The following is a 22,130-nucleotide window of genomic DNA, read 5'->3' on the forward strand; positions in this document are numbered from 1 at the left end:
GTAATAGGGCGAGGTTGGTAGTATAAAAGATTGTGAGAAACAGCTCCCCCTGAAGTGACGTAGTTTTCGAGAAAGAAGTAATTTTCCACGAATTTGATTTCAAGACCTCAAGTTTAGAATTTGAGGTCTCGAAATCAAGCATCTGAAAGCACACAACTTTGTGTGACCAGGGTGTTTTTTTCTTTCATTTATATCTCGCAACTTCGACAACCGATTGAGCTGAAATTTTCACAGGTTTAGCAGTTTTATGCATATGTTGAGATACACCAAGTGAGAAGACTGGTCTTTGACAATGATCAATAGTGTCTGTCCTATGGGCAATAAGACATCAAATATTTACAAATAAATCCCAAAGCCTGGTTATGACTTGTGTACAGACAATTCAAACAGGTCCACTGAGAAAAAAAAGTGTAATGAAGATGTTTTTGTTCATAATTTTATCAACTTTTGCTATAACACAGTTCACACTTGAATTTCAGAGAGAATGATCGCAAAACACTCCACACCAATCAACTGCAACAGCATGATTTGTTTGATTTGGTTAGACTGAGGACTGTAGTACTAGAACCTTCTATAACAATAGAAGATTGTTTTTTCTAAGCGTTCATGATTTTGCTTAACAGGTATATAAAGCTATGCTTGATTTTATAAGACCAATTTATTTGCATCCAATGTAGCCCCTTGTGACAAGATGATGTTGTGCAGCCAAACCCCTTCTTGCAATAATGATAAGTGTACTGGGTTCTTGTACATTCATTACACAACACACAGGACCTACAGCTTTATGTCCCGGCTAGTTTTACTTTGGAGGATTTTGGATGAAAACAAGGTTTTGGATTTGTTTATTGACCATTTGCACTAGTAACGTCAATGGCAGCTTCTTCTGCCACAAATATTTGCCCCTTTATCAGTGAGAATTAGTCCTGATCTAATGAGATACAAGTACCACTCCTGATACAGCGAACGAATGGCTGCAACAACATGAACGTCTTGTAGAAACATCTTCTCTAGTCTTTCATTTGATCCACAACATCCTGTAGTTCTTGTACGCAACGTTGACCGATCTCCGTCAGGTTTTCTCTGAGAGCTTGTTGCAGACGTTGTTCCAGTCCGGCATCTTTCCTAATAATAATAATAATAATAATACAAGGTATTTATAAAGCGCTCTAACTAACAGGGGAAGTTTGGGGCAGCAGCGTGGAAGCTTTTTTCCCCAATAGTGGTGCGTGTTTTGGGGATGGCAAGTAGTCTGGTGAACGAGAAGAAGGAAGAAATGTGACGGGTCATTTTTCACCAATAAATTTGAATCTGAGAAAGACTTCAGGCTTGAAGCCTTTCTCAGGCATCTAAAAGCACACAATTCTTTACAACGTGGGTGTTTTTTTTCAGTAAATATGTTAATTATACCAATTTCAATATACAACATAATTACAACCAGCTCATCACGTCCTCTGTAGTTGTACAGTAAAAGGAGAAAACCAGCTGTGATGAGTTGCAGGTCTGATGAAACCACTAGTGAGTTTGTTCTCCAGTTTTCATCCATATACTGGAATTGGTGAAAATGAACATCTTACTGAAGTTTTAATGCACATTCCTAAAGAGTCTATAAAAAGCGTCATGACCAATTGGGCCCAAACGTTCACATTTTTGGGTTTTGCCTCTGTTTGGATACACCGAGTGAGGATAAATATACACTACCTGAAACAAAATTGATTGAATAGAGAAATATAATCGAGTTGCTTACTCGTTGATGATTCACGCAGGACTTGCATAGTCTATTGAAACATATGTCTGTATGCGGCATCATTTTGGTTTGGTGTAAATAAAATAAAAATTTGCATTGGTATTTAAACTTTACAATCAATAAGCTCGCAGATTCAAACTCACCAATTTTATTCCCAACTACCAATCACAGAATTTCTTTGCATTTTGAAAATATAAAAAAATATGTTTGTAACAGACCTCAAAATGTAGAATAATTTGCTTACCTGATCAACATTCTGACTACAGTGGCAAACGTGTCACAGTCTTGCTTGTATGCCTACATACACAAAATAATCAAATCAAGAAACTAAGAAAGTGTAACTAACATTTTGGGTATGTATCAAATGAAAATCCAAAGAAGGTCAGAATATTCTTGACCGAAGAACAGAATATGAAGAAACATTAAATAAATAGTAAACTTGTGGGTACAACTATGTGCAATTTGGGAGTGTTGGCTCTGTAACAGAGCCAGTATGGTCTGGACGTTTAAAACAGTTACTATGTTGTCTTCAGGAGAAAGCTGGACTACGAGTGGTGGTTGAGTTTAGGTACCCCTTGAGGGATGCACATTTGGGCCGGAATAACAGATTGTTGTATTAAGCAGGCATTAGAAACTTGGTCCTTGGAAGTAAGTAGGAATAATATGTGGATAAGACATCCCTGCTCTAGACAGCACACAGTTCATACCACACACCATTGAATAAACCAAACATTGTTCTTCATTCTACGTGCAATTATTACATCAAAATGAAAAGCATTTAGATATGTGGCAGATGGTATACCTGACAATTGTTCCCTTAGTTTTTACACACTATTTTCCTCTTGCACAGAACTAAACCCCCGTCCCCCCCCCACCACCACAAAAAAAAGGATTAAATTAACATCCTGTAATAAATTCCTGATATTTCAAGAAAACAATGAAGACGCAAGGAGGGGATGGGGTACACCATGCAATGTCAAGCACCAAATGGAATTTTAACCAGTATTGTCACATACCCACAGGGAATACATTAAATGGAAAACCACTGTTGCGAAACTCACATGTTCCCTAATCAGGGTATATTGATATCTTCAATGGGAGGTTAGGGCTAAAATCGAGGTACGATTAAGTTTGAGTGCAAGACTTACCTTGATTATCTCCTCCTTCTTTGTCTTCAGCCTCTCCAGCCTGTCTTGGTTGAAGTCAGGCTGCCCTGGCTTCTTCAAGCCGTTAACTTTTATAGTTGATGATGCAGTTGGACTCTGTATCCGTTGACTAGTACTTGGTGACCAGCCCCCATCATGGCTGCTAGGATGAGATTGCGGTCTCGTTGGTGATGTCAGGGTTTGTTGTTGTCCGTTGCCCACGGCCCCACAACTTGCAGGGACACTATAAGGCGTCTCTGTCCGATTGTTCTGGACGACAATGCGGTTTCCCGCCTGCGTGTTGTTGCTGCCGTCAAACGGGGCATTGGTGTTTGCTACGGAAATAGTGAAGGATTGCATTTCGACCTGAGTTGGTACCTGGCTTGTTGAACCCTCATCTCTTATAGTGAGGGGTTTGAGTTGCCACGGGCGATCCATTGTTTTAATTTCCTTGAAGGTACCCACTTTACCATAGACGCTGTAGCTCGGTTTAGGGGACAGCTGGGATAATGGTCCCAGTCCTGGGCCCCTTGGTGAAGGGGTTCCTTCCAGGGGTGTCGAGTCACCTTCAGAGGCATCCCAATCTTCCCTCTTACTATGAGAACTAGACTTAGGGGAGAATAAGTTTGCAGTGTGATTGCTTACATCCATCTGCACCTTCAGCTCAGGGTGAATAGACACAGTGGCATGCTTAGCTGTCATTGTCCTTAGACAGAGGGCTGGTTTAGGTGACGTACTTGCTGCTAACATGGCGTCATCGTCACTTGTACAGGATACAGGAGAAAAGTTACTCAAGAATCGTTCCTTATGAGGTGATGGGGACACTAGTTTCCCTTTCGTAGGGGAATTCTCAGTTTCAGACATAGACCTGGATCTTTTCTTGCTGTACTTTTTGGAGTCCACAATGGATACTTTAGATTGTACTTTTCGTTTGTTTGAATAACTTGTTTTATCGCTGAAGCGGTCGACACTTGAGTTTGATCTTTTAGAACTGCTTGGGCTGAGAGAGAATCTGTTGGGCGTCCGAGATCTTGACGAAGACCTTGAGGATCTGGATGATCGAGAGCGTGAATGGGAACGGTCCTAGTGACAAAAAAAACGAATGAAACAAATAATAAAAGTTGATAAATAAATTGGGTAAAAGTAGGCTATGACTTGTTTGCCTTATTCACTGCTTACTAAATGAATCTGTACTTAGTTGTAAGACTACATTCATACAAAATTGTTAAGACACTTGATATCAATCAATCAATCAATCAATCAGAGGGACTTTAGATAGCACCAAAATCAACCAAAGTTGTTCACAGGCGCTCAAGACAGTTGAATGAAATTAATAACAATACACTTGTTGAAAAAGAAAACATTTGAGGAGTTTCTGGAAAATGTGAATAGTGTTTTAATTTTTCTTTACCAATACACCGATGTGTGTTAATAGCACTGTATACTCAGTACTCAGTGAGTAGTGTTAGCATCCTTGATTAGGGGGAGTGTTCTATTGACAACATGTGACAACATCATTGGTGTATGGGAATACTTTGCACTGATTGGGTATAAAATAAATTGCCATTTTACACCATTTTAATCAGAGGTAAGAAACTTGTAAAATTTTTCAAAACAAAATCATAAGGACTCTATTCATTGAGAAAATGAATAAAAAACTGTATTTGAACTTATAGACACTTTTAAGATGTTTAGGGACAGACTTATAGAATGTGTGAGCACTTAAAAAAATGTTGAGGCAAAAATATTGAAATCAGCTCATTATGAATTGCACAAACAGAGGAGATTTGCTGTCATTATCTAATTCACATGAGTTTAAATTTATCTGTTGGGGGGGGGGTATTTAGAAAGCTTGAATTTAGTCGTAACTGGATCACATCGTTGACCAAAGTATGATCTGACAATGAGCTTTGATATGGTATTATGATTTGCATGACTGAAGCAAGCTTGTCAATTTAAAAGAACTCACTCCGCAGTAGTAAAAATCATGAAGTCCCCTCGGTCAACTAAGCGAAATAAGTAGTCACTGCCGATTTCCTACCTTCCGCCCAGGTAGTAGTTAAAAAGCAGGACAGTTCTTTTCAGAACCAAGAAGTCTCCCGCATTCCAAAAATCTACTCTGTGGTAGTTGAGAAGTCTCCCGAAAAATCTACTCCACGGTAGTAGAATATACTACAAGTTCTCAAAAGAAACATAATCTACCCAGCAGGTAGGCACACACATGGTGTCAGTAATAAGAGAATATTTCCAGCGGTTCTCAGATCTTGGCCTTGGTGCCCCTTTAAATGAGGTATGTTTACTTGCACTGGCAGTGACTTTACCAAAAACAGGAAACCAGGCCCAACATAATGTCTTTATTTGTACATGTTCTTTTATCCTACAGTACTTCCTGACAGATTTAACTCTGGACCTGTGATTAATTCAAACCCATTCCTGGTCGTGTCGGTTTACACTCGCAGAAGCATCGTGATCATGTGATGAGTGGTGACCATGACGATGAACTATTCTCAGCCAATGAGAGATAATCTAAAATCAATATACCGTAATCTGCGAGTGACTAAAACTCACTCTTCGTTTACTGCTGACTTTCTCTCTGCTTCTTGTTCTTCGCTGTAGCAAATGAAACAAACAAGAAACACAAATAAGTTATTGTGTTCGCCATTGAGACAGTTGGATACAGATAAATTTATTAAAGATTAAAACATTTATTGTCATGATAAAGAGAACTAAATTTATCCTCCCTGTGCAGAAGGATAATACATACAAGTAAAGACATAACAGCAATAGGCAACAAGAATAACAAATTACAAATTTACAGAAACATAAAAATATAAAAGAGTGATCGACAACATCCTGTAGAAAGTACAACAAATAGAAAGTACAGTAACCAATTTATCTCGACCATCTGCTAATAAAAAGCCAAATTGCACCAGGCAGAGTGGAATCCTTAAACCTGTTGGTCTGATGGTTGCGATTTAAAACAAAGCCCACAGTTGATAGAACAATATTCATTGCACACTTTTTTAAAAGTCTGACCATGATTATTTGAGTATTGGCTTTAAAAGTTGATTTCCTGCTTGTTGACTTTCAAATCTGAATGTCATTCTCAACTTTGTTATCATGACAACCAAAAAAAGTACAGGAAATATTGTGATACATTTGATGCATTATAAATTAGTTTTTAATCTGACATCTCACAGTTCATACCAATACCAATCCACCAGAAAAATAATTCCACCTGAAAGCTCACTGATTATGAAGTTCCTACCAGAACATAGTATTAAATCCGTTTCAGTTTACAAAACTGTTAAATTTGAGGCAACATTTTTTGAAGAACCTCCAAAATCACTGCTGCATAATTTGATTGCCGAAATCAAAAATAAGCTCATTACAAACATGCACTAAAATCCTTGACATAACAGTAACTGTTTTTGTTATGCTCTCAGGTGGGATGCGAACCAACTCCCCAGTAGGCCTGGGCGAATTATTCGAATATCCGGTTAATGGCGAATAGGTTTTCCTATCCGTAACCGCGAATGCCTTTTTTTTCTTAACCGGATATCAGCATAGGGGGCGAATACCTATTTACAAACCGGATAATTCTGTAATTACAACCGAGTAACCGGATATTCTTTAATATCCGAATATCCGCGGACGTCGGGCGACAACTGATATGAATGTTTTGTCTGAATCCTTATGAAACTTCTATTAAGACAGCATAAAACAGCAAAAATTAAGTATTTAACTATGCTCACCTCCGTGAAGAGTTAAAACAATGACATTTCTGACGATTACAAAAGTTTTCCTTCACGTAGAGTCAATCACGATCAAAAGAAAAAGCAAATCGCCATCTTTAAATTAGATCCGGTCATTTTTATGAATGAACCGAGTGACACTGTCTAAAACTAATATCAATCCGCCCATAAGATCTCATTCACAAACGAACAGCACCCTCTAGCGTCGAAAAAACTATTAGAATATCCGGTTAATTTCGGATAGTTGGCCAGCGGTATCCGAAAAACAAAATTTCACTATTCGCCCAGCACTACTCCCCAGCCATCCTAAAGCAGATCTTACACAAATACCATAGTGTTAGGCATAGGGGTGTCTGTTTTAAATTCGGACAGCCTGTTTTATCTATCATTTGAATGTAAATGTATTGTAACTGAACTACTTGGACCAACATTTTTTCTAAATTTGCAGCAAATTTTAACACCCTTTATAGTAAATCCTGGCTATAACCTTGATCTAGACTCGATGGGATTCCAACATCTGCTCACGAATATTGGGATCAGGGATAGGGCAGGAATCAAACTAATGAACTAAAATCACTTTTACACTATTCGGGCAACAGGTAATCTTTCATAGTTTCTGCTCGTCTACCTTTCTCTTCGGACTGATGCTTCTGTCCGAGTTGCTTGAGGAGGAGCGACTTCGTCGTCTTGATCGAGACCTGAAGTTCCGGGCTGGGGAGAGGTGGCTGTTGAACTGTTGAGCAAGAAATATATAGGGTCAATTCAACATAGTGTACTGTCTAATCCACATCAAGTGTTATTACAGAAATGAAAGATACATGGTTGGAGACTACGGATGACCTAGCTGGCTGCAAGAGGGATCGTGAAGTGTGGCGTGTGTATCATCTTGCTTGTCTCAAGTAACTTGGGTCGACGGAGTGAGAGAGTAACAATGAGCAGAGTACCAGTTACATATGTCACATTAGGAATGCTATTTTGACTGGTAATCTTTTTCTAGTAAGCATAATTTTGTTGTGCTTAGCTACTGTTTGTGCATAAATAGCTCCATGAAATTGGGCCCATATCATGTTCCAGTGATTTTGCTGTTTACAATTTTCTAAACATCTTGTTGCTCAGTGGTGGCTTGTGTATGACACTCATAAAATATATCTTACTTTCACTGATTGTATTACCTTCACTGTACATGTGTTGGGCGCTTCTCATTGATTGCAATTAACATAATCTTGACAATGGGCCAAAGGAAGTGTTATTGTTAAATAAGATAGAGGACATTATTTTGCTTAGGAAAATATTGGGAGAAGGATTGCAGCAAGTTGTTGAAACCAGATGATAGGGTGGTTCGGCGAACTTTAAAAAACCCCAGTAGTTTACAACATTTTAAACTGATGGCGCAGTTTCATGTAGACAAGAGAGTGTCCAGACAATACAAATAGTCCTTTGGTAGAGAATGCACGAGTAGACATCCATGTTTTTAGTTGCTGCTGAAAGGCGGGATGTTGTGTACTTCTGAATATTTGCTAGAAAAACTGAAACCCCAAAGTTCTGCAAAAAAAACCACCCCAAATTGAATCTCAATTCTGCTTGGTCGATCCATACCAACAAGAGTGTGTTATCTATGCTGCAACGACCATATCAAACCCTGTTTTTACGCTGTTTTAACTCTGGGTATTGCGCTTTTTGATGCTATGCAACAGATGCAGTACGTCTCACAAAGATTTCATTGTCACTAATCTTTGGAGTGCTTACCAATCTATGACTCTAACTTCAAAGACACTGGACACTATTGGTAATTGTCACTGACCAGTCTCCAGTCCACTTGACGTATCCCAACATATGCATAAAATAACAAACCTGTGAAAATTTGAGCTCAATTGGTCGTCGAAATTGTGGGATAATAAAGGAAAAACACCCTTGTCACACGAAGTTGTGTGCTTTCAGCTGCTTGATTTCAAAACCTCAAAATCTAATTCTGAAATTTGTGGAAAATTATAAACCTCTCCCCATTACTCGTTACCAAGTAAAGTTTTATGCTAATATTTATTTGAGTAATTACTAATAGTGTCCACTTTCTTTAAGTGTATAAAGAATTAGCCGATGGTCAGCCACTGTGGGCAACACCAATATAATTTTAAGAAATGTTAATTAATTAATTTATTTATTTACCCTTTTCTTGAAGCAGAATGGCCTCCTGGCAGCCTGAGCTCGCATCTTCCGAAGTCGATCCTGCATAAAGGGATCTTTAAAACAAACAAAAAAACATTTCTAATAAACACAAAAATCATCAGTCAATTCAACTAAGCTCTCGATTATTATCAAGCATAAGCCACATGGGACTGAATGTCAAGTAAGGAGCCCATTGTCAACCCGCCTATTGTCAGCTCTCACTTTGCAGCGATGCATGACGCCAAACCGACTCCATCCACTCAGAAAGCCATCAAAATTAATGCATTAATGTATGCTTCGCTGACAGGCCCAACAAAGAACAATGTTTTGTAAAAGTAAAATGCAAGCAGCGCAAGTTATATTAGCCATTGTTTAAAAAATATTATTCTGTTTTATAAATCATTGGTTTTTATTACTTTGTGTTCAATTATCTTTATTTTTTATTTATGCATACCCCGAGTGTGGCGTAACATATCTATGGATCACACTGTATTTGGTTTTGCTATAATATATAATAATTAATTGTTTTATAAAAGCCAATTATTTTGTTATTGCTATGGAGACCTCATTAGAAAATTGGATAGGATTGGCAATCTTATCAAATTTTGCATATTCCTCTCTTTGTTGTTCAGAGATCCTTGTTTTATACACATCAACATGCCCAAGCTACCATTACTTCTACTACATCTCCACTAAATATGATTTTAATAATAATAATAATAAATACCAATTTGATTTACAGTGTAGCGTTGTATCTCAAAGTGCCAATTTTTATCGTTTTATAACAAATTTGTGAAAATTGTTGGGCAAACAAACCTGGGGCAAACTTGTGATCTCTCTAGCAATAACTTTAACTGTGTTCTTTTTAGTGTAATACAAAACACATTCAACCTACAATTATAGGCTACAATGGTATAAGCCACAGAGGTCATTGTTGGTTTTGAAAAGACCCTTGGTCACCGATCGTAAAGACAAAGTATCAGGGCTGTTGGGTTGTTAATTTAGAATTGCGAATTAAGAATTGTCTTGTTCGAATCATAAACATACACGTACAGGAATTTGTTCCATCCAAAGGGATGGAACATTTATAATCTGCATTCAAAACCACAATTCATTCATTCATTCATTCATAATTGGTTTATTATTTTAAAAACAAATTCCCATGGCGACCGGAGGTCGAATTACAGGAAAATATACAGAGATTAAAAAATAAGAAAAAAAAACACACTATTTCACATTATTTAAGAAATAATTGATTAAGGAGGGACAAATATTTACAATGTATAAAATAAATTGTTCTGAAAGTTGCGGGGAAAAAAACCAGGATAAAAAATATTGCTGGCACAGTCAAAGGGCGCATAAAAAGCTGCATTGAATGATATTGAATAGTCTGGTCTGACCTTGGCCTGATTACTGCCCAACAGTACAGTAGGGTTCAATTAATTAGTATGGAAAGGCATGGGAGAGGAGACCCTTTCATTGCTGGGCTGCTACATGTATCTAGAGAGTTAATATTGAGAATATTGATCCAGAACTAATAAATATGAAGGGTGCATTCATTTATGAACAGCTCAACAACGGTATAGGCCACAGGGGTAATTATCGGTTTGGAAAAGACCCTTGGTCACCAATCGTAAAGACAAAGTACCAGGGTTGTTAATTATTACAATTAAGAATTCAGAATTTTATTGTGCGCATTATAAATATACATACAGAAATTTAGTTTTCATTGGCACGTAAAAACTGAACAGTTATTTGTTAAAGACAACGTTACACAGATTAAAAAGACAGAAATATACACACTAAAATAAAACATCCACCTAAATACAGGCAAATTGACAAAATATTACAGTGAGAGGGGAAAATTAAAATGCAGTTGACTAGTTCCAATCTTAAAGCTAAGTGTCAATTCATGCCAGTACCAAACCTCCCAAGTCACACTGCATTTTCTTTTCAGAACAACCACAACTCAAAGAGAAATTTTATAATCATCACAAACCTAACCGAATTCTATAACAAATCAAGTTGTCAATTGTTGTCTGAATTTTGTTTGTTTAATTCCACCATTAGTAGGCCTATGTCTAATATAAAAGAAAAGTTGCTTTAATAATACTTACATGACGAGTAGTTCCGCCTCAAAAAGGTCTTCTTGAAGAAAGAGAGCAAAATCTTGTAGCCAAAAATTATCTTTTTGTTAAACCTGAAGAAAAATGTAAATAAAAGGGAGAGAATAAATAAATAATGCAAAATATTTGTTATCATTCAAGATGAAAACACATCGTCACGCCATCAACTATTATTTTGCATTTATACCATAGGTCCTTTGGATTGGTAAGCAGTTTGCAATAGGCTAATTCTATTTTCTCATTATGAATTGTCAGCGCACTCGGCTGCAATGTAGTGAACTGCTGTTTTGCAGTTGAAACGCTCCACCAACACATGAGAGCTTCTACATTCATAAAATCCAAACAACCTCCACAGTCTATTTGTAGGTCTGCCTCAGCAGGTAGTCCAAGGTAGTAAAAAATGATTGCACTCTACAACACTCAAGCTACATAGAAAACAAGGTCAAGCAGAAAACCTTACTGCATCCAGCACTTATAAAGAAATGTCAATTAATTTGACTGTACCTCAGTGATTTGACATGTCAAGCCCCATGAAGTAATAAAATGGAATTCAGACAAGGAGACAAAGACACAAAGCAATATTAGGGGAATCTTGGTCTGAACTTGTAATATTGAGAGTGGCATAATTTATGCCAGGTTTGGGACTGCACTTTCTCTCTCTCTCTCTCTCTAGTCGACCGGGGTAGGAATCATGTTGAGGCTTTCCCATCCCTGTCTATCTCTCATTAGGTTGGGAAAATCAGCTGGAAGCACCCCAATGTCCCTAGCAACTACATCTGTATAGCTGAGCCTTTGTCTCCCCCTGTTTCTCCTTCCATGTTTCGGTGACCAGGTGATGAGCTGAGAGACAGGTTCTTTGGTGCTTCTGTATGAATGCCCTGCTAATCTCAGACTATGGGACTGCACAGTCAGGAGATACATTTTGCCCTGCCTACATATGCTCCAATGTGTCTCATTTTAGATATAAACATAAACATGAAGCTTCATAAACATTGCGCTAAAGTCAGCTTTCTTAAATTGTACCAGCCATGTTTTTTTAAGTTGTATAATGTGCATGCAAAATGTATAATTTAGTAGTGCACAATAAATACTTTCAAATAGTGGAATGTGTATCTGTGTTCAATAATGTTGAATAAATTTGCATTGTAATGTAAGGTCGGTATCTCACCAATAACAGCAGATCAGCCTACCCGCCAAATCTCAACAAATCTTGTATTTCAGATCTTTTACATTTAATAAAATTTAAACAAAACTTAAAAGATATTGCACAAAATTTTAAATAAATAGACTCTGCTAGGCTTGAAACATCAAGTCATTAATAATTTATGTTTATTATTGAACAAATTTCAAAGCCATATATGTGAGGCTTAATTATGGGTTAAAGCACATCTGTTCGATCAATTTTATCAATCATTTCTAGACTTTCAGCAAATTTTTCAGTGTTTGAAAGACTTAAAAAAAAAAAACTGATTTTCTCCTTTTTTCTTGTCTTTCTTTTTCTCACTTCTTGTCCTCACGGTGATATGCGCCATATAAGAATCGTCTATTATGATTATTATTAAATTAAAAAAATATGAATACATGTCCATCAAACACTACATACAGTATTATTACCTTAGTCATGGTTTCTAGACCATGACACCCTTGGTTATAAAAACAGTGACTTTGTAAAATTACTGGACACTGTATCTATGTATAATAACAATAGTAATAATAACAAATTCTATATAGCGCATCTCACAATAACCGTATCATTGCGCTTTACATTAGTGCCCTGGTCATAGGGCCAATAACATTCCTGTAATGTTTCTCAACCCTCTAGCTAGGGAGTATACAGCACTGAGCTGCCTGTAAGGCGCTGTGGCTCTTCATTCACAATATCAACCTCTACCCTCGCAGGTACCCATTTATACCCCTGGGTGAAGACAAGCAATTGTAGTAAAGTATCTTGCTCAAGGACACAAGTGTCATGACCGGGATTCGAACCCACACTCCGGTGAATCAGCACCAGAACTTGAATTCGTTGCTCTAAACCACCCGGCCATGAGACTCTGATATTATCATGCATTCCATTATTCCTGACTTACATTATGTGTGCTTTGTATTCAGAAAGAATGGTTACTTGCAATATTTCTAACATTGCTTCTAATGTAGTTGGTGATGGATTGTCGTTTTGGTGCTGACGAGAACCCCGGTCTGTCTAACTTCAGTTGAATTCTATTTATATTAAATAATATTTAATAACACTTAGGCTACATAGTTTTAAATCTACTTAAATAATAATGGTATCCTCTAGACAGATGGTTCATGTCTGTCTATGAGTGGTAGCCTATACTACAGTGTACAGTTTCCATCCAGCCTTTGGACGACCATTTACTAAAACACTAAACCTCAATAGAATAGGATGTCATCCTACTTACTGTATGTATGACTAGTAAGAATACAGAATCTTTCTTTTCCGCACTTCATTTTGTCTTCTTTATTTTATGCCAGGGGACACCATCCTATGGGACATTTTCAAAGGATGGGGAGTGGCTCATTACTCCTCACCGCCCCGGTCATCCTAAAACCTTCAACCCCCCTTGAAAAAACATCTTGAGTTTTTAAAATGTGTCTCTGTGAGAGGATGGAGAGAAGCTCACTCATGTGCACATGTGCACATGTACACACATATCCCAGCATACACTGTGTAGTTCCACCATGGAGGAATAAGAAATTAGGAGGACCTAATCCTTATAATATAGCCATGTACGCATAATTCATGATTCAGAATAGAACACCAATACAATGCATCTCATTGTTATAATCACCATTTTCCAATAAAGATCAACATAGTTTTAGAATAATCAGTCAGCAAGTTTAGATCTACAATAAATTCCCCTTGATTAAAAGAATTTCAAATTTGTTTCACTTCACGTCAAATACATCAATTGACATCGAATATAATTGTACGAAGTCCAGTACATTATGATGAATTCATTTATTTCATGCATCACCTACTAGCATGACTATGTGATACTGCTGTTAACTCACCATTGTTTTTACTATCAATTATCTTCAGAGCCATCACACACCATACGCTGTCTTACAGCAAGGTACAGAGTTTGTCTTGATTAAAATTTATGGCAACATTACCTCCCAGTTGCTCCACACATCCACTGAGAAAATCACGCGTGTGAGATCACAAGATGAGTAAATCAAGCAGGCAGTGTCAATGACACGTTGGCTTTGCTCATTGGAGGGCTAGTCTGCCTCCCTCCTCCTCCTACAGCCCCCCCCCCCCCCCCCCCCCCCCCCCCCGTGGGGAGAGCCTATTTAGTGCCTGTTTAGACCTTCATGCATCATTGCACACACTGAAAAGTCTTGTGTTTGTTTCTAGGCAGGCATGTGGATGTATGTAAGGCCAAATGTTGCCAATCATATAATAAAAAAACCAACACACAGGCAATGATTTCAGCCAGCAAGTTTGCAAAGGAAAATATTTAGCAAATAGCATTTTAAAGACACTGGACACTATTGGTTATTGTCAAAGACCAGTCTTCTAACTTGGTGTATCTCAACACATGCATAAAATAACAAACCTGTGAAAATTTGAGCTACATTGGTTGTCGAAGTTGCGAGATAATAATGAGAGAAGAAACCCCCTTGTCACACGAAGTTGTGTGCTTTCAGATGCTTGATTTCGAGACCCCAATTCCTAAATTTGAGGTCTCAAAAACAAATATTTGAAAAATTACTTCTTTCTCAAAAACTACATTACTTCAGAGGGAGCCGTTTCTCACAATGTTTTATACTATCAACCTCTCCCCATTACTCGTTACCAAGTAAGGTTTTATGTGTATAAATATTTTCAGTAATTACCAATAGTGTTCACTGTCTTTAAACTCGTTTTGTGCACACTGAATGCTCAATACTAGTAATGGTATTGAAGCAGCAAATGGTGATTTTTTCAGAGTAGCAATTGATACATTTCGGGTAGAAATTTGCTCTGCTATTACAAGGGAAACCATTTACATGAATACATAAACAATGCATGTCTCAGTGCATGGGGACCACAATTAATCAGTAAATTTTACACAATGGACATAAATGGTATAATGTTATTTTATATCGTCCAGTGTTTTTTTTAGGAAAACCAACTATGCAGTGTCGTTTCTTGGAGGGGTTAATATTTTATAAATCTATCACCATTTTTGTCAAGTTTTCTGTACGGTACATACTCAACCCTCGATACTGATCCTAATTATAGTTAAAACTAAAAAGGACCTGACCATCTATTTCAAGGTGAATATAATAGTATTTTATGAATGCTGTTTAGTATTAATTGCTATTATAATATAACTGTTATTGCTTTGTTAAAAAAAAAAAAACGAATGCAAAATTGAGACAATTTTACAAGCACTTATAGATGCTATGTCAGATTTTTGGACGATTTGACCCAAAAATTAGGTATTTGGATGGGGGTCGAGAAAGTTACAAGCTTTCATTTGAGCCATTGCTCGAAAAAGTGCGCTAATTATTAGTAGCAGTGAAATAAAGTGCTCAAAATTAGTTTTTGTCGGGATCCCAACAATATATCACGTGACCAATTCTTATGTGTTTTATAAGAAACATTTTAAATTTTTGTCATGGTTCCTGACCATTAAAAGTAAAAGTTAAACTTTTTTTCGTTAGAGCGGGTGATACTCTTTGAATTACCATTCACTAAAAAAAAATCATCTATTTTTTAATGTTTGGGGCAAAAAATCTGACATAGTATCTTTAATATGGAGAAAATTTGACAAAATAACTAACAAAAAGAAAGATACAAAACAAAATGCTAAGACGCAGCAGTGAACATTTAAAAAATTTGCAAAATAAATAACTTGACCATTGGTCTTTCAATTAATTAGTGATACAATTTGTCGGCCTGTTTGAGTTGATATTGTTTTAACCAGTTTCTAAATGAATGAGAGCTTTTAAAGACACTGGACACCTTGGTAATTGTCAAAGATCAGTCTCCTCCCTTGGTGTATCTCAATATATGCATAAAATAACAAACCTGTGAAAATTTGAACTCAATTGGTCGTTGAGGTTGCGAGATAATAATGGAAGAAAAAACACACTTGTCACACGAAGTTGTGTGCTTTCAGATGCTTGATTTTAGGACCTCAAAATCTAATTCGGAGGTCTTGAAATCAAATTCAAATAATGTTATTTTAATGGAAAATAACTTCTTTCTCGAAAACAACGTTATTTCAGAGGGAGCTGTTTCTCACAATGTTTCATACTATCAACAGCTCTCCATTGCTTGTTACCAAGTAAGTTTTTATGCTAAACAATTATTTTGAGTAATTACCAATAGTGTCCAGTTCCTGTAACGGAAGTGACTTCAGTTATTGTGTTTATCTTCACCCTGCATTCCAAGCCTATGTGGCGTATTCTGTGACAGTTTTGTTTTAACAATACAAAAATGTTACAATCAGAACATGTATTTTTTTTCACCCAGCATCCAACCAATCCCACTGTTGTACGTCAAACCAACAAACTTTTCTGTACGTGTGTGCTTTTTTAGTTTGCAAATTGACTGGTTTTATGGTACACTTACAGACTAAAGCTCAAAATACTGACTGAGAAACATATGGCGGTGACAACCCTGCCTCCCTCCTCCAACCACCTCCCTTTTTACAAGTCACACTATATTTCAGGTTAAATTTTATTATTCATGTATTTCCAATCCAATTCGCAATTGTAATAATAGCTCCACTTCACACAAACTTACTCAAACGATTACCATCTGGAGGAAAAAATGCCAAAATTAGTTTTGGGACTTTACCTTCCACTTATGTTTTGCAGAGTCTCAATGTCTTGTCAGAATCATCAGTTTTTGTCATTAAAGAAATGGCTAACTGAACAATTTGAAATGAGTGATTTTTGGGGGTCAAACTTGTCGAACAATGAATGCAAGCTTTGGAGCTTAGTTGGAAGTAGCTGAAATCTTGTGTGTACAGCAGATGCGCCTACAGCAGATGCGCGTACAACAGATGCGCGCACATCATGTGACGTACACACTACAGAGTTATGAATATAATAAGGACGGAGTCAGTTGCTGGTAGAGTTTGAAGGAGCCAACCAACAATCACCCCATCCATCCATCTAGAGAGGGTACACGCATGACACAAACTACAAACAGGGAAATTCCCTTTTGAGTATCGGGTGTTGTGCAATGAGTTTTGACAGTGTATACAGTTTGTGGTAATCTGCTTTGCTGTGTAGATTTAGTATGACCCTCCTTTTGTGGCAATTGTTAAACACAACAGCTACCATAGTAAAACCACGGCAACAGCCTATTGCTCTTATTTCAATTACTTGGTTTTTTTTCACTTGATTTAATTTGTACTTTCAATCAATATTTTTAATCAAGTTATTTATTTAAATGCATTTTTCACTTTAATAAGGTAATGTCACTCGGTTACTGATGTGTTTTTATATGCTTGAAAATTTATGTTTTTTTTTTTTTTTTTGCTTAATTTCCTTACTTCCCTTTGATTTTAACCAAGAGGTAGACCTCCATGGTTTTACTCTATTACTTTGCCTTTTCATTCATGCCATTACAATTCATATTAAAGTTTGTTCGATCTCTGGGAAAAATGGAAATAAACACATATAAACATCATAACGCTGTTTCCTGACTTGATTTTTGAGGGAGCATATAAAAAAAATAAAAAATCGTGAAATGTTTTTAAATTAACTAGATTTTACTTTAAAACTATTTAAAACTTACATTGTACATACAATACAGGAAAAGTTGCAAGTCTCTAAAATACATGGGACATAGACAATAGAATTTGCTAGTGCAAACTGCTCACCAACCAAAAGGACCTGGTGCAAAGGCAGTGGACACTATTGGTAATTACTCAAAATAATTATTAGCATGAAACCTTTCTTGGTGACGAGTAACGGGGAGAGGTTGATGGTATAAAACATTGTGAGAAACGGCTCCCTCTGAAGTAACGTAGTTTTCGAGAAAGAAGTAATTTTCCACGAATTTGATTTTGAGACCTCAGATTTAGAACTTGAGCTCTCGAAATCAACCATCTAAACGCACATAATTCGTGTGACAATGGTGTTTTTTCTTTCATTATTATCTCGCAAGTTCGATGACCGATTGAGCTTTTATTTCACGGGTTTGTTATTTTATGCATATGTTGAGATACACCAACTGTGAAGGCTAGTCTTTGACAATTACCAATAGTGTCCACTGCCTTTAAGCTCGTTGGCAGCCTGGCATTTCAACCCATTCTCAAAGGCTTTGAAACAGACTCTGCTAATGTCAAAACGTCGGGCCACCAACAAATTTGTGCGTGAATCTAAATTAACTTTGGACACCGTCACTTTGAGGAGATGGCTTACATGTACATAAATTGCTAAAACTTATTGTAGGGGGCGGCTGCTTCGGGATGCAATATTGTTAGGGATGACTTGGAGAGGGGGCAAGTTTGGTAGATATAGACGTTATCCAACATAGTGTTCGACAAACTATTTCTTATGTACACACATGTATGAATATCAAAATTGGTAACTCACTTTTCACAGACTTCCTTCGCAGATTCAGGGTTTTCAAACTTCAGTGCCAAATATAACCGAAACTGCTGTGGTTGAATACGTTGGTAGAGGATTCGGTTAGGGTGACCCTTCTCGTGGAAATACGCACTGTAGACAAAACATCAGAAATCATTAAGAAACTCAAATTATGCCGTGGAGCCATTTAGAATAGGTTTTATCCCAATGTTTACAAACATATTGTTTTTTTTTTTAACCACCCTCCCTAACAAAAATGTGATTTTTTAAGTAGTGATTGACTAGGTCTATTCTCAAAACGTCCCATACACTGAAGAACAATGTAATGCCTCAAATAAGGCAGCTTAGGTCAACGCTCTCCAGGCATGGTACAATGCCTTACTATAGGACAATAGTGTCATGAAATTACCCGAGGGTTGCTGGCTAACTCACGCACCTCGCACAGTACCAGTTCATTTACAAATGACTTCAGTAACCTTGGCAGTACAATAGAGTCCTTTCCAAATTACTTGGGAAGCTTATAATATAACAATGTTAAGGACTAAAAGAACAATACAAGAATTGCGGATCAAATTGTACGGTCACTTTTAATGTGAAAGCTCAAATAATAACATGCCTTGAATTTCATGTTTGACAGTGCAAGGCCATGTCTAGTATGCAGAAGGCACTAAGTGCCATTGGAAAATCTTAAAAGTCTATATATGAAACTTTTGAAGGGGCGTCGAGGCCAAGACCAGAGAAATGGAGGCAATTTTTTATATATATTTATTTTTTATGCAAGTCGCCAGACACACAAGGCCTGAAGGCCTCTTCAAGGTGTGGGCTACAATTATTTTATTCCAGAGGCCGTTGCCACCTACTCCTGGGGCTGAAACAGGGTTACCCCCTTTACAGTCCATATGGATGTAGGCTTGGGTGTCATCAATCCGAAGCCTGGCCGGTAGAGCAGAAAGCACTACCTCCCCAATTTTACGTAGCAAGTGTCATGGCTGGGGATTCGAACCCACACTCTGCTGATCAAACACCAGAGTTGAATCCGGTGCTCTTAACCGCTCAGCCATGACATGCCTTTATGACCTCCACTTAATTCCAGGCCTGTAATGTAATAGTAGCAGTAAAATATGTAGGCCTATGTCACTGTTCATCAGGCAAACAAATTGACTAGAGTAGTCTTCAAACTTTTTCAACTCCCTGGGGAGCATACAACCATAAGATGCTTAAATCAGTGCTAAGCGGCTAATTCAGGTTCCAATTTATACACCTGGGCATCTGGGTAAAGAGAAGCAATTATGATAGTTACAATTATATCATTGCGGTACCCGCTGCCAAAACATAGGATTCGAACTGCCTCTGGCTACCGGGCAACCTCGGTAGTCTAGTTGGTAAGACACTGCTCTAGAATTACAGGGATCGTGGGTTCGAATCCCACCCGAGTAACATGCCTGTAATATTTTTTCACAGGACTCGGAAAAGTACTGAGTATTATACAGTGCTAACACACATCGGTGTATGGGTAAAAACCAAAAATTAATATGATAGGACAATTATCAACAGCGTCATGGACCAGGATTTAAACCCACACTCTGATGATTCAGCCATGCCATCAGAACTCGAGTCCAATGCACCAAGACAGATAGGCAATGGCATGCAACAAAACCATACTTCAAAAGTAATTATCCTCCATCGAAGTATAATTGTGTCAGCTTTAAAGTTTAAGACCACGTTCCCACTGGATCCACAACTGTGAGATCAGGATCCCACAACAAGATTGGTTGCAGGCGTGAAATCGCAGTCGCGTTCCCACTTGAGTATGATTGCGCATTGGTTCAAAAGAACACCGTTTTGCTAGCGAATTGCAGGGTCTGATCGCCCTTTGCGTTCCCACTGAAGCTTATTTCTCTTTGACCGCCCTCGCTTTTAGTTCCATCCATTAACCCCAATGAGTCATTACCATGCAGTGAAGACCAGCTCCTTACAATTTGATTGTCTAATTATAATGCAAAATCCCTAAACTCTGAGAAGCAGTCACAGGAATCTCTCAGAAAAATTTACATATATATCCTGCCACCACTTTTTAATTCATTATGAAATAAAATAACATCTGAAAATCAAATGAGATTTCCTTTTAGTGAAAATGAGTGAAAAGTGGTGGCAGGATACGGAAAGTTTTCCATTCTCTCTTCATCCTACCATGGAGGTAATTCTATTTACCTGACAACAGATGGTTTGACGTCGTTAGCGAATCCATTGAAGAAGACTGAGCAGGGGTCACCCCCGTTGGGATCATATCTGTTAGCCATTGCAAGTCTTTCTCCCTTCAGTTACACTGGGTACATAGCTCCAAAGCAACTAGAAACACAACACACACAATAATTCATTTTTAGTTTTCCCACAATCTTGAGTAAAAAAATTAAGTAATTTATAAGACGAAGAATAGGTATTAATCACATCTTTCTAAAAAACCTTGTGAGCCATAAGAGTACAACTGGATTATATGGCAGGCAAGTCAACTGAATTTCATTCAACTTCAATAAAGTAAGCTTTTTAAACTTAAAAAACATTGAGCCTTTCCATACGTTCTATGTGCTTTAAATCTACATCTACATCTACATCTCAGTGGGTTCTCATCAAAGCCTGTTCAGCATCTATATGAGGAATGGTGGGCGGTGCTTCCAGTAGTGGACACTAACATTAACATTTAACAATGCTCTTGCATTTTAACTATTTTATACAGGTGTAAATAGCCGTAGACCCAGTCACTAACCGAGATTTAAAACAAATATTTAAGGAGTAGACCTACATGTACAGCACCCCACCACGTTCTGGATCATGGATGGTTCTTTATTCAGTAACTTGGGCGCTGTACATGGTTCGTACACGCGGATGATGTCAACATTTTTTTGTTTAATTTAAAAAGAGTACAGCACCCCAGGTACTGTTTCTATGATTATATAAGGCTAAAACAATCTTTTAAAAACATACTACTGGTACTACTTTAAGTTTAATATGGAAGTCTTTCCCATTTTCTTTACTTTAGTTTACACTACAGTACAGATGAGTTGTTTATTATGTTATAAAAAAACGAATAAATCTTCACTCACTTTTCCTGTTAGTGTTGGTGTATGTATGTAGATTGAGAGAAATGGCTGATTCAACTGCTTTGGCTTGGGTCGAAGTACAGATCGAATTCCTTGTCAGGGATTACCGAGCAGACGACCAAACTTCACTTTGTAGCCAGAACTTTAGTCTTTAGTTTTCCTAGGGCGAGGACTCAGGTCAGGAGTAGGAAGAACCATGAAGAACAAGTGGAATCCTATGCAGTGTGTGCTGTGCAGTGTCAGGATCGGTGGGGTGGAGATTCAACAATTTAAAAAAAAGTCATTAGAGTTTTTTAATTTATAGACATACAATGTCAATGGTCAACCCGTACAAAAGGTTGCCTGTGTTGTGTCTAGCGTTTACAATTTAAACCCATGCGGCTCAAGACAGTACACAATACCTCTGAAAAGAACATTGTTAAGCTCAACAAAGTCACAGATAGCACAGATAGGATCTGGACGACACCATTTTTTGTATTGTTTTGTAGACTCTATCACCCACCACCACTAAAACATCGTTTTATTTTTAGCATGCTGTA

At 37.4% G+C, this 22,130-nt stretch overlaps 1 protein-coding gene across 2 annotated transcripts; it reads right to left on the bottom strand.

Annotated features, from left to right (window-relative positions):
* Positions 1-221: 221 nt before the first annotated feature.
* On the bottom strand, positions 222-22,099 carry LOC117307131. 2 transcript variants are annotated; one of them, XM_033791799.1, is made up of 10 exons: positions 21,595-22,099; positions 20,705-20,842; positions 18,500-18,625; positions 10,925-11,007; positions 8,808-8,881; positions 7,273-7,377; positions 5,458-5,499; positions 2,893-3,972; positions 1,989-2,041; positions 222-1,122 (listed from the first exon to the last, which is right to left on the bottom strand). In XM_033791799.1, the coding sequence occupies exons 2-10, from the start codon at positions 20,791-20,793 to the stop codon at positions 1,008-1,010; spliced, it is 1,767 nt and encodes a 588-aa protein (XP_033647690.1). In that variant the 5' UTR covers positions 20,794-20,842; positions 21,595-22,099; the 3' UTR covers positions 222-1,007. The 2 variants fall into 2 exon arrangements, with proteins under 2 accessions (XP_033647690.1, XP_033647691.1); XM_033791800.1 differs by lacking the exons at positions 18,500-18,625; positions 20,705-20,842; positions 21,595-22,099 and adding an exon at positions 13,967-14,134.
* Positions 22,100-22,130: the final 31 nt, after the last annotated feature.

Source organism: Asterias rubens, chromosome 2, assembly GCF_902459465.1.
Source record: "Asterias rubens chromosome 2, eAstRub1.3, whole genome shotgun sequence".
Taxonomy (NCBI): domain Eukaryota; kingdom Metazoa; phylum Echinodermata; class Asteroidea; order Forcipulatida; family Asteriidae; genus Asterias; species Asterias rubens.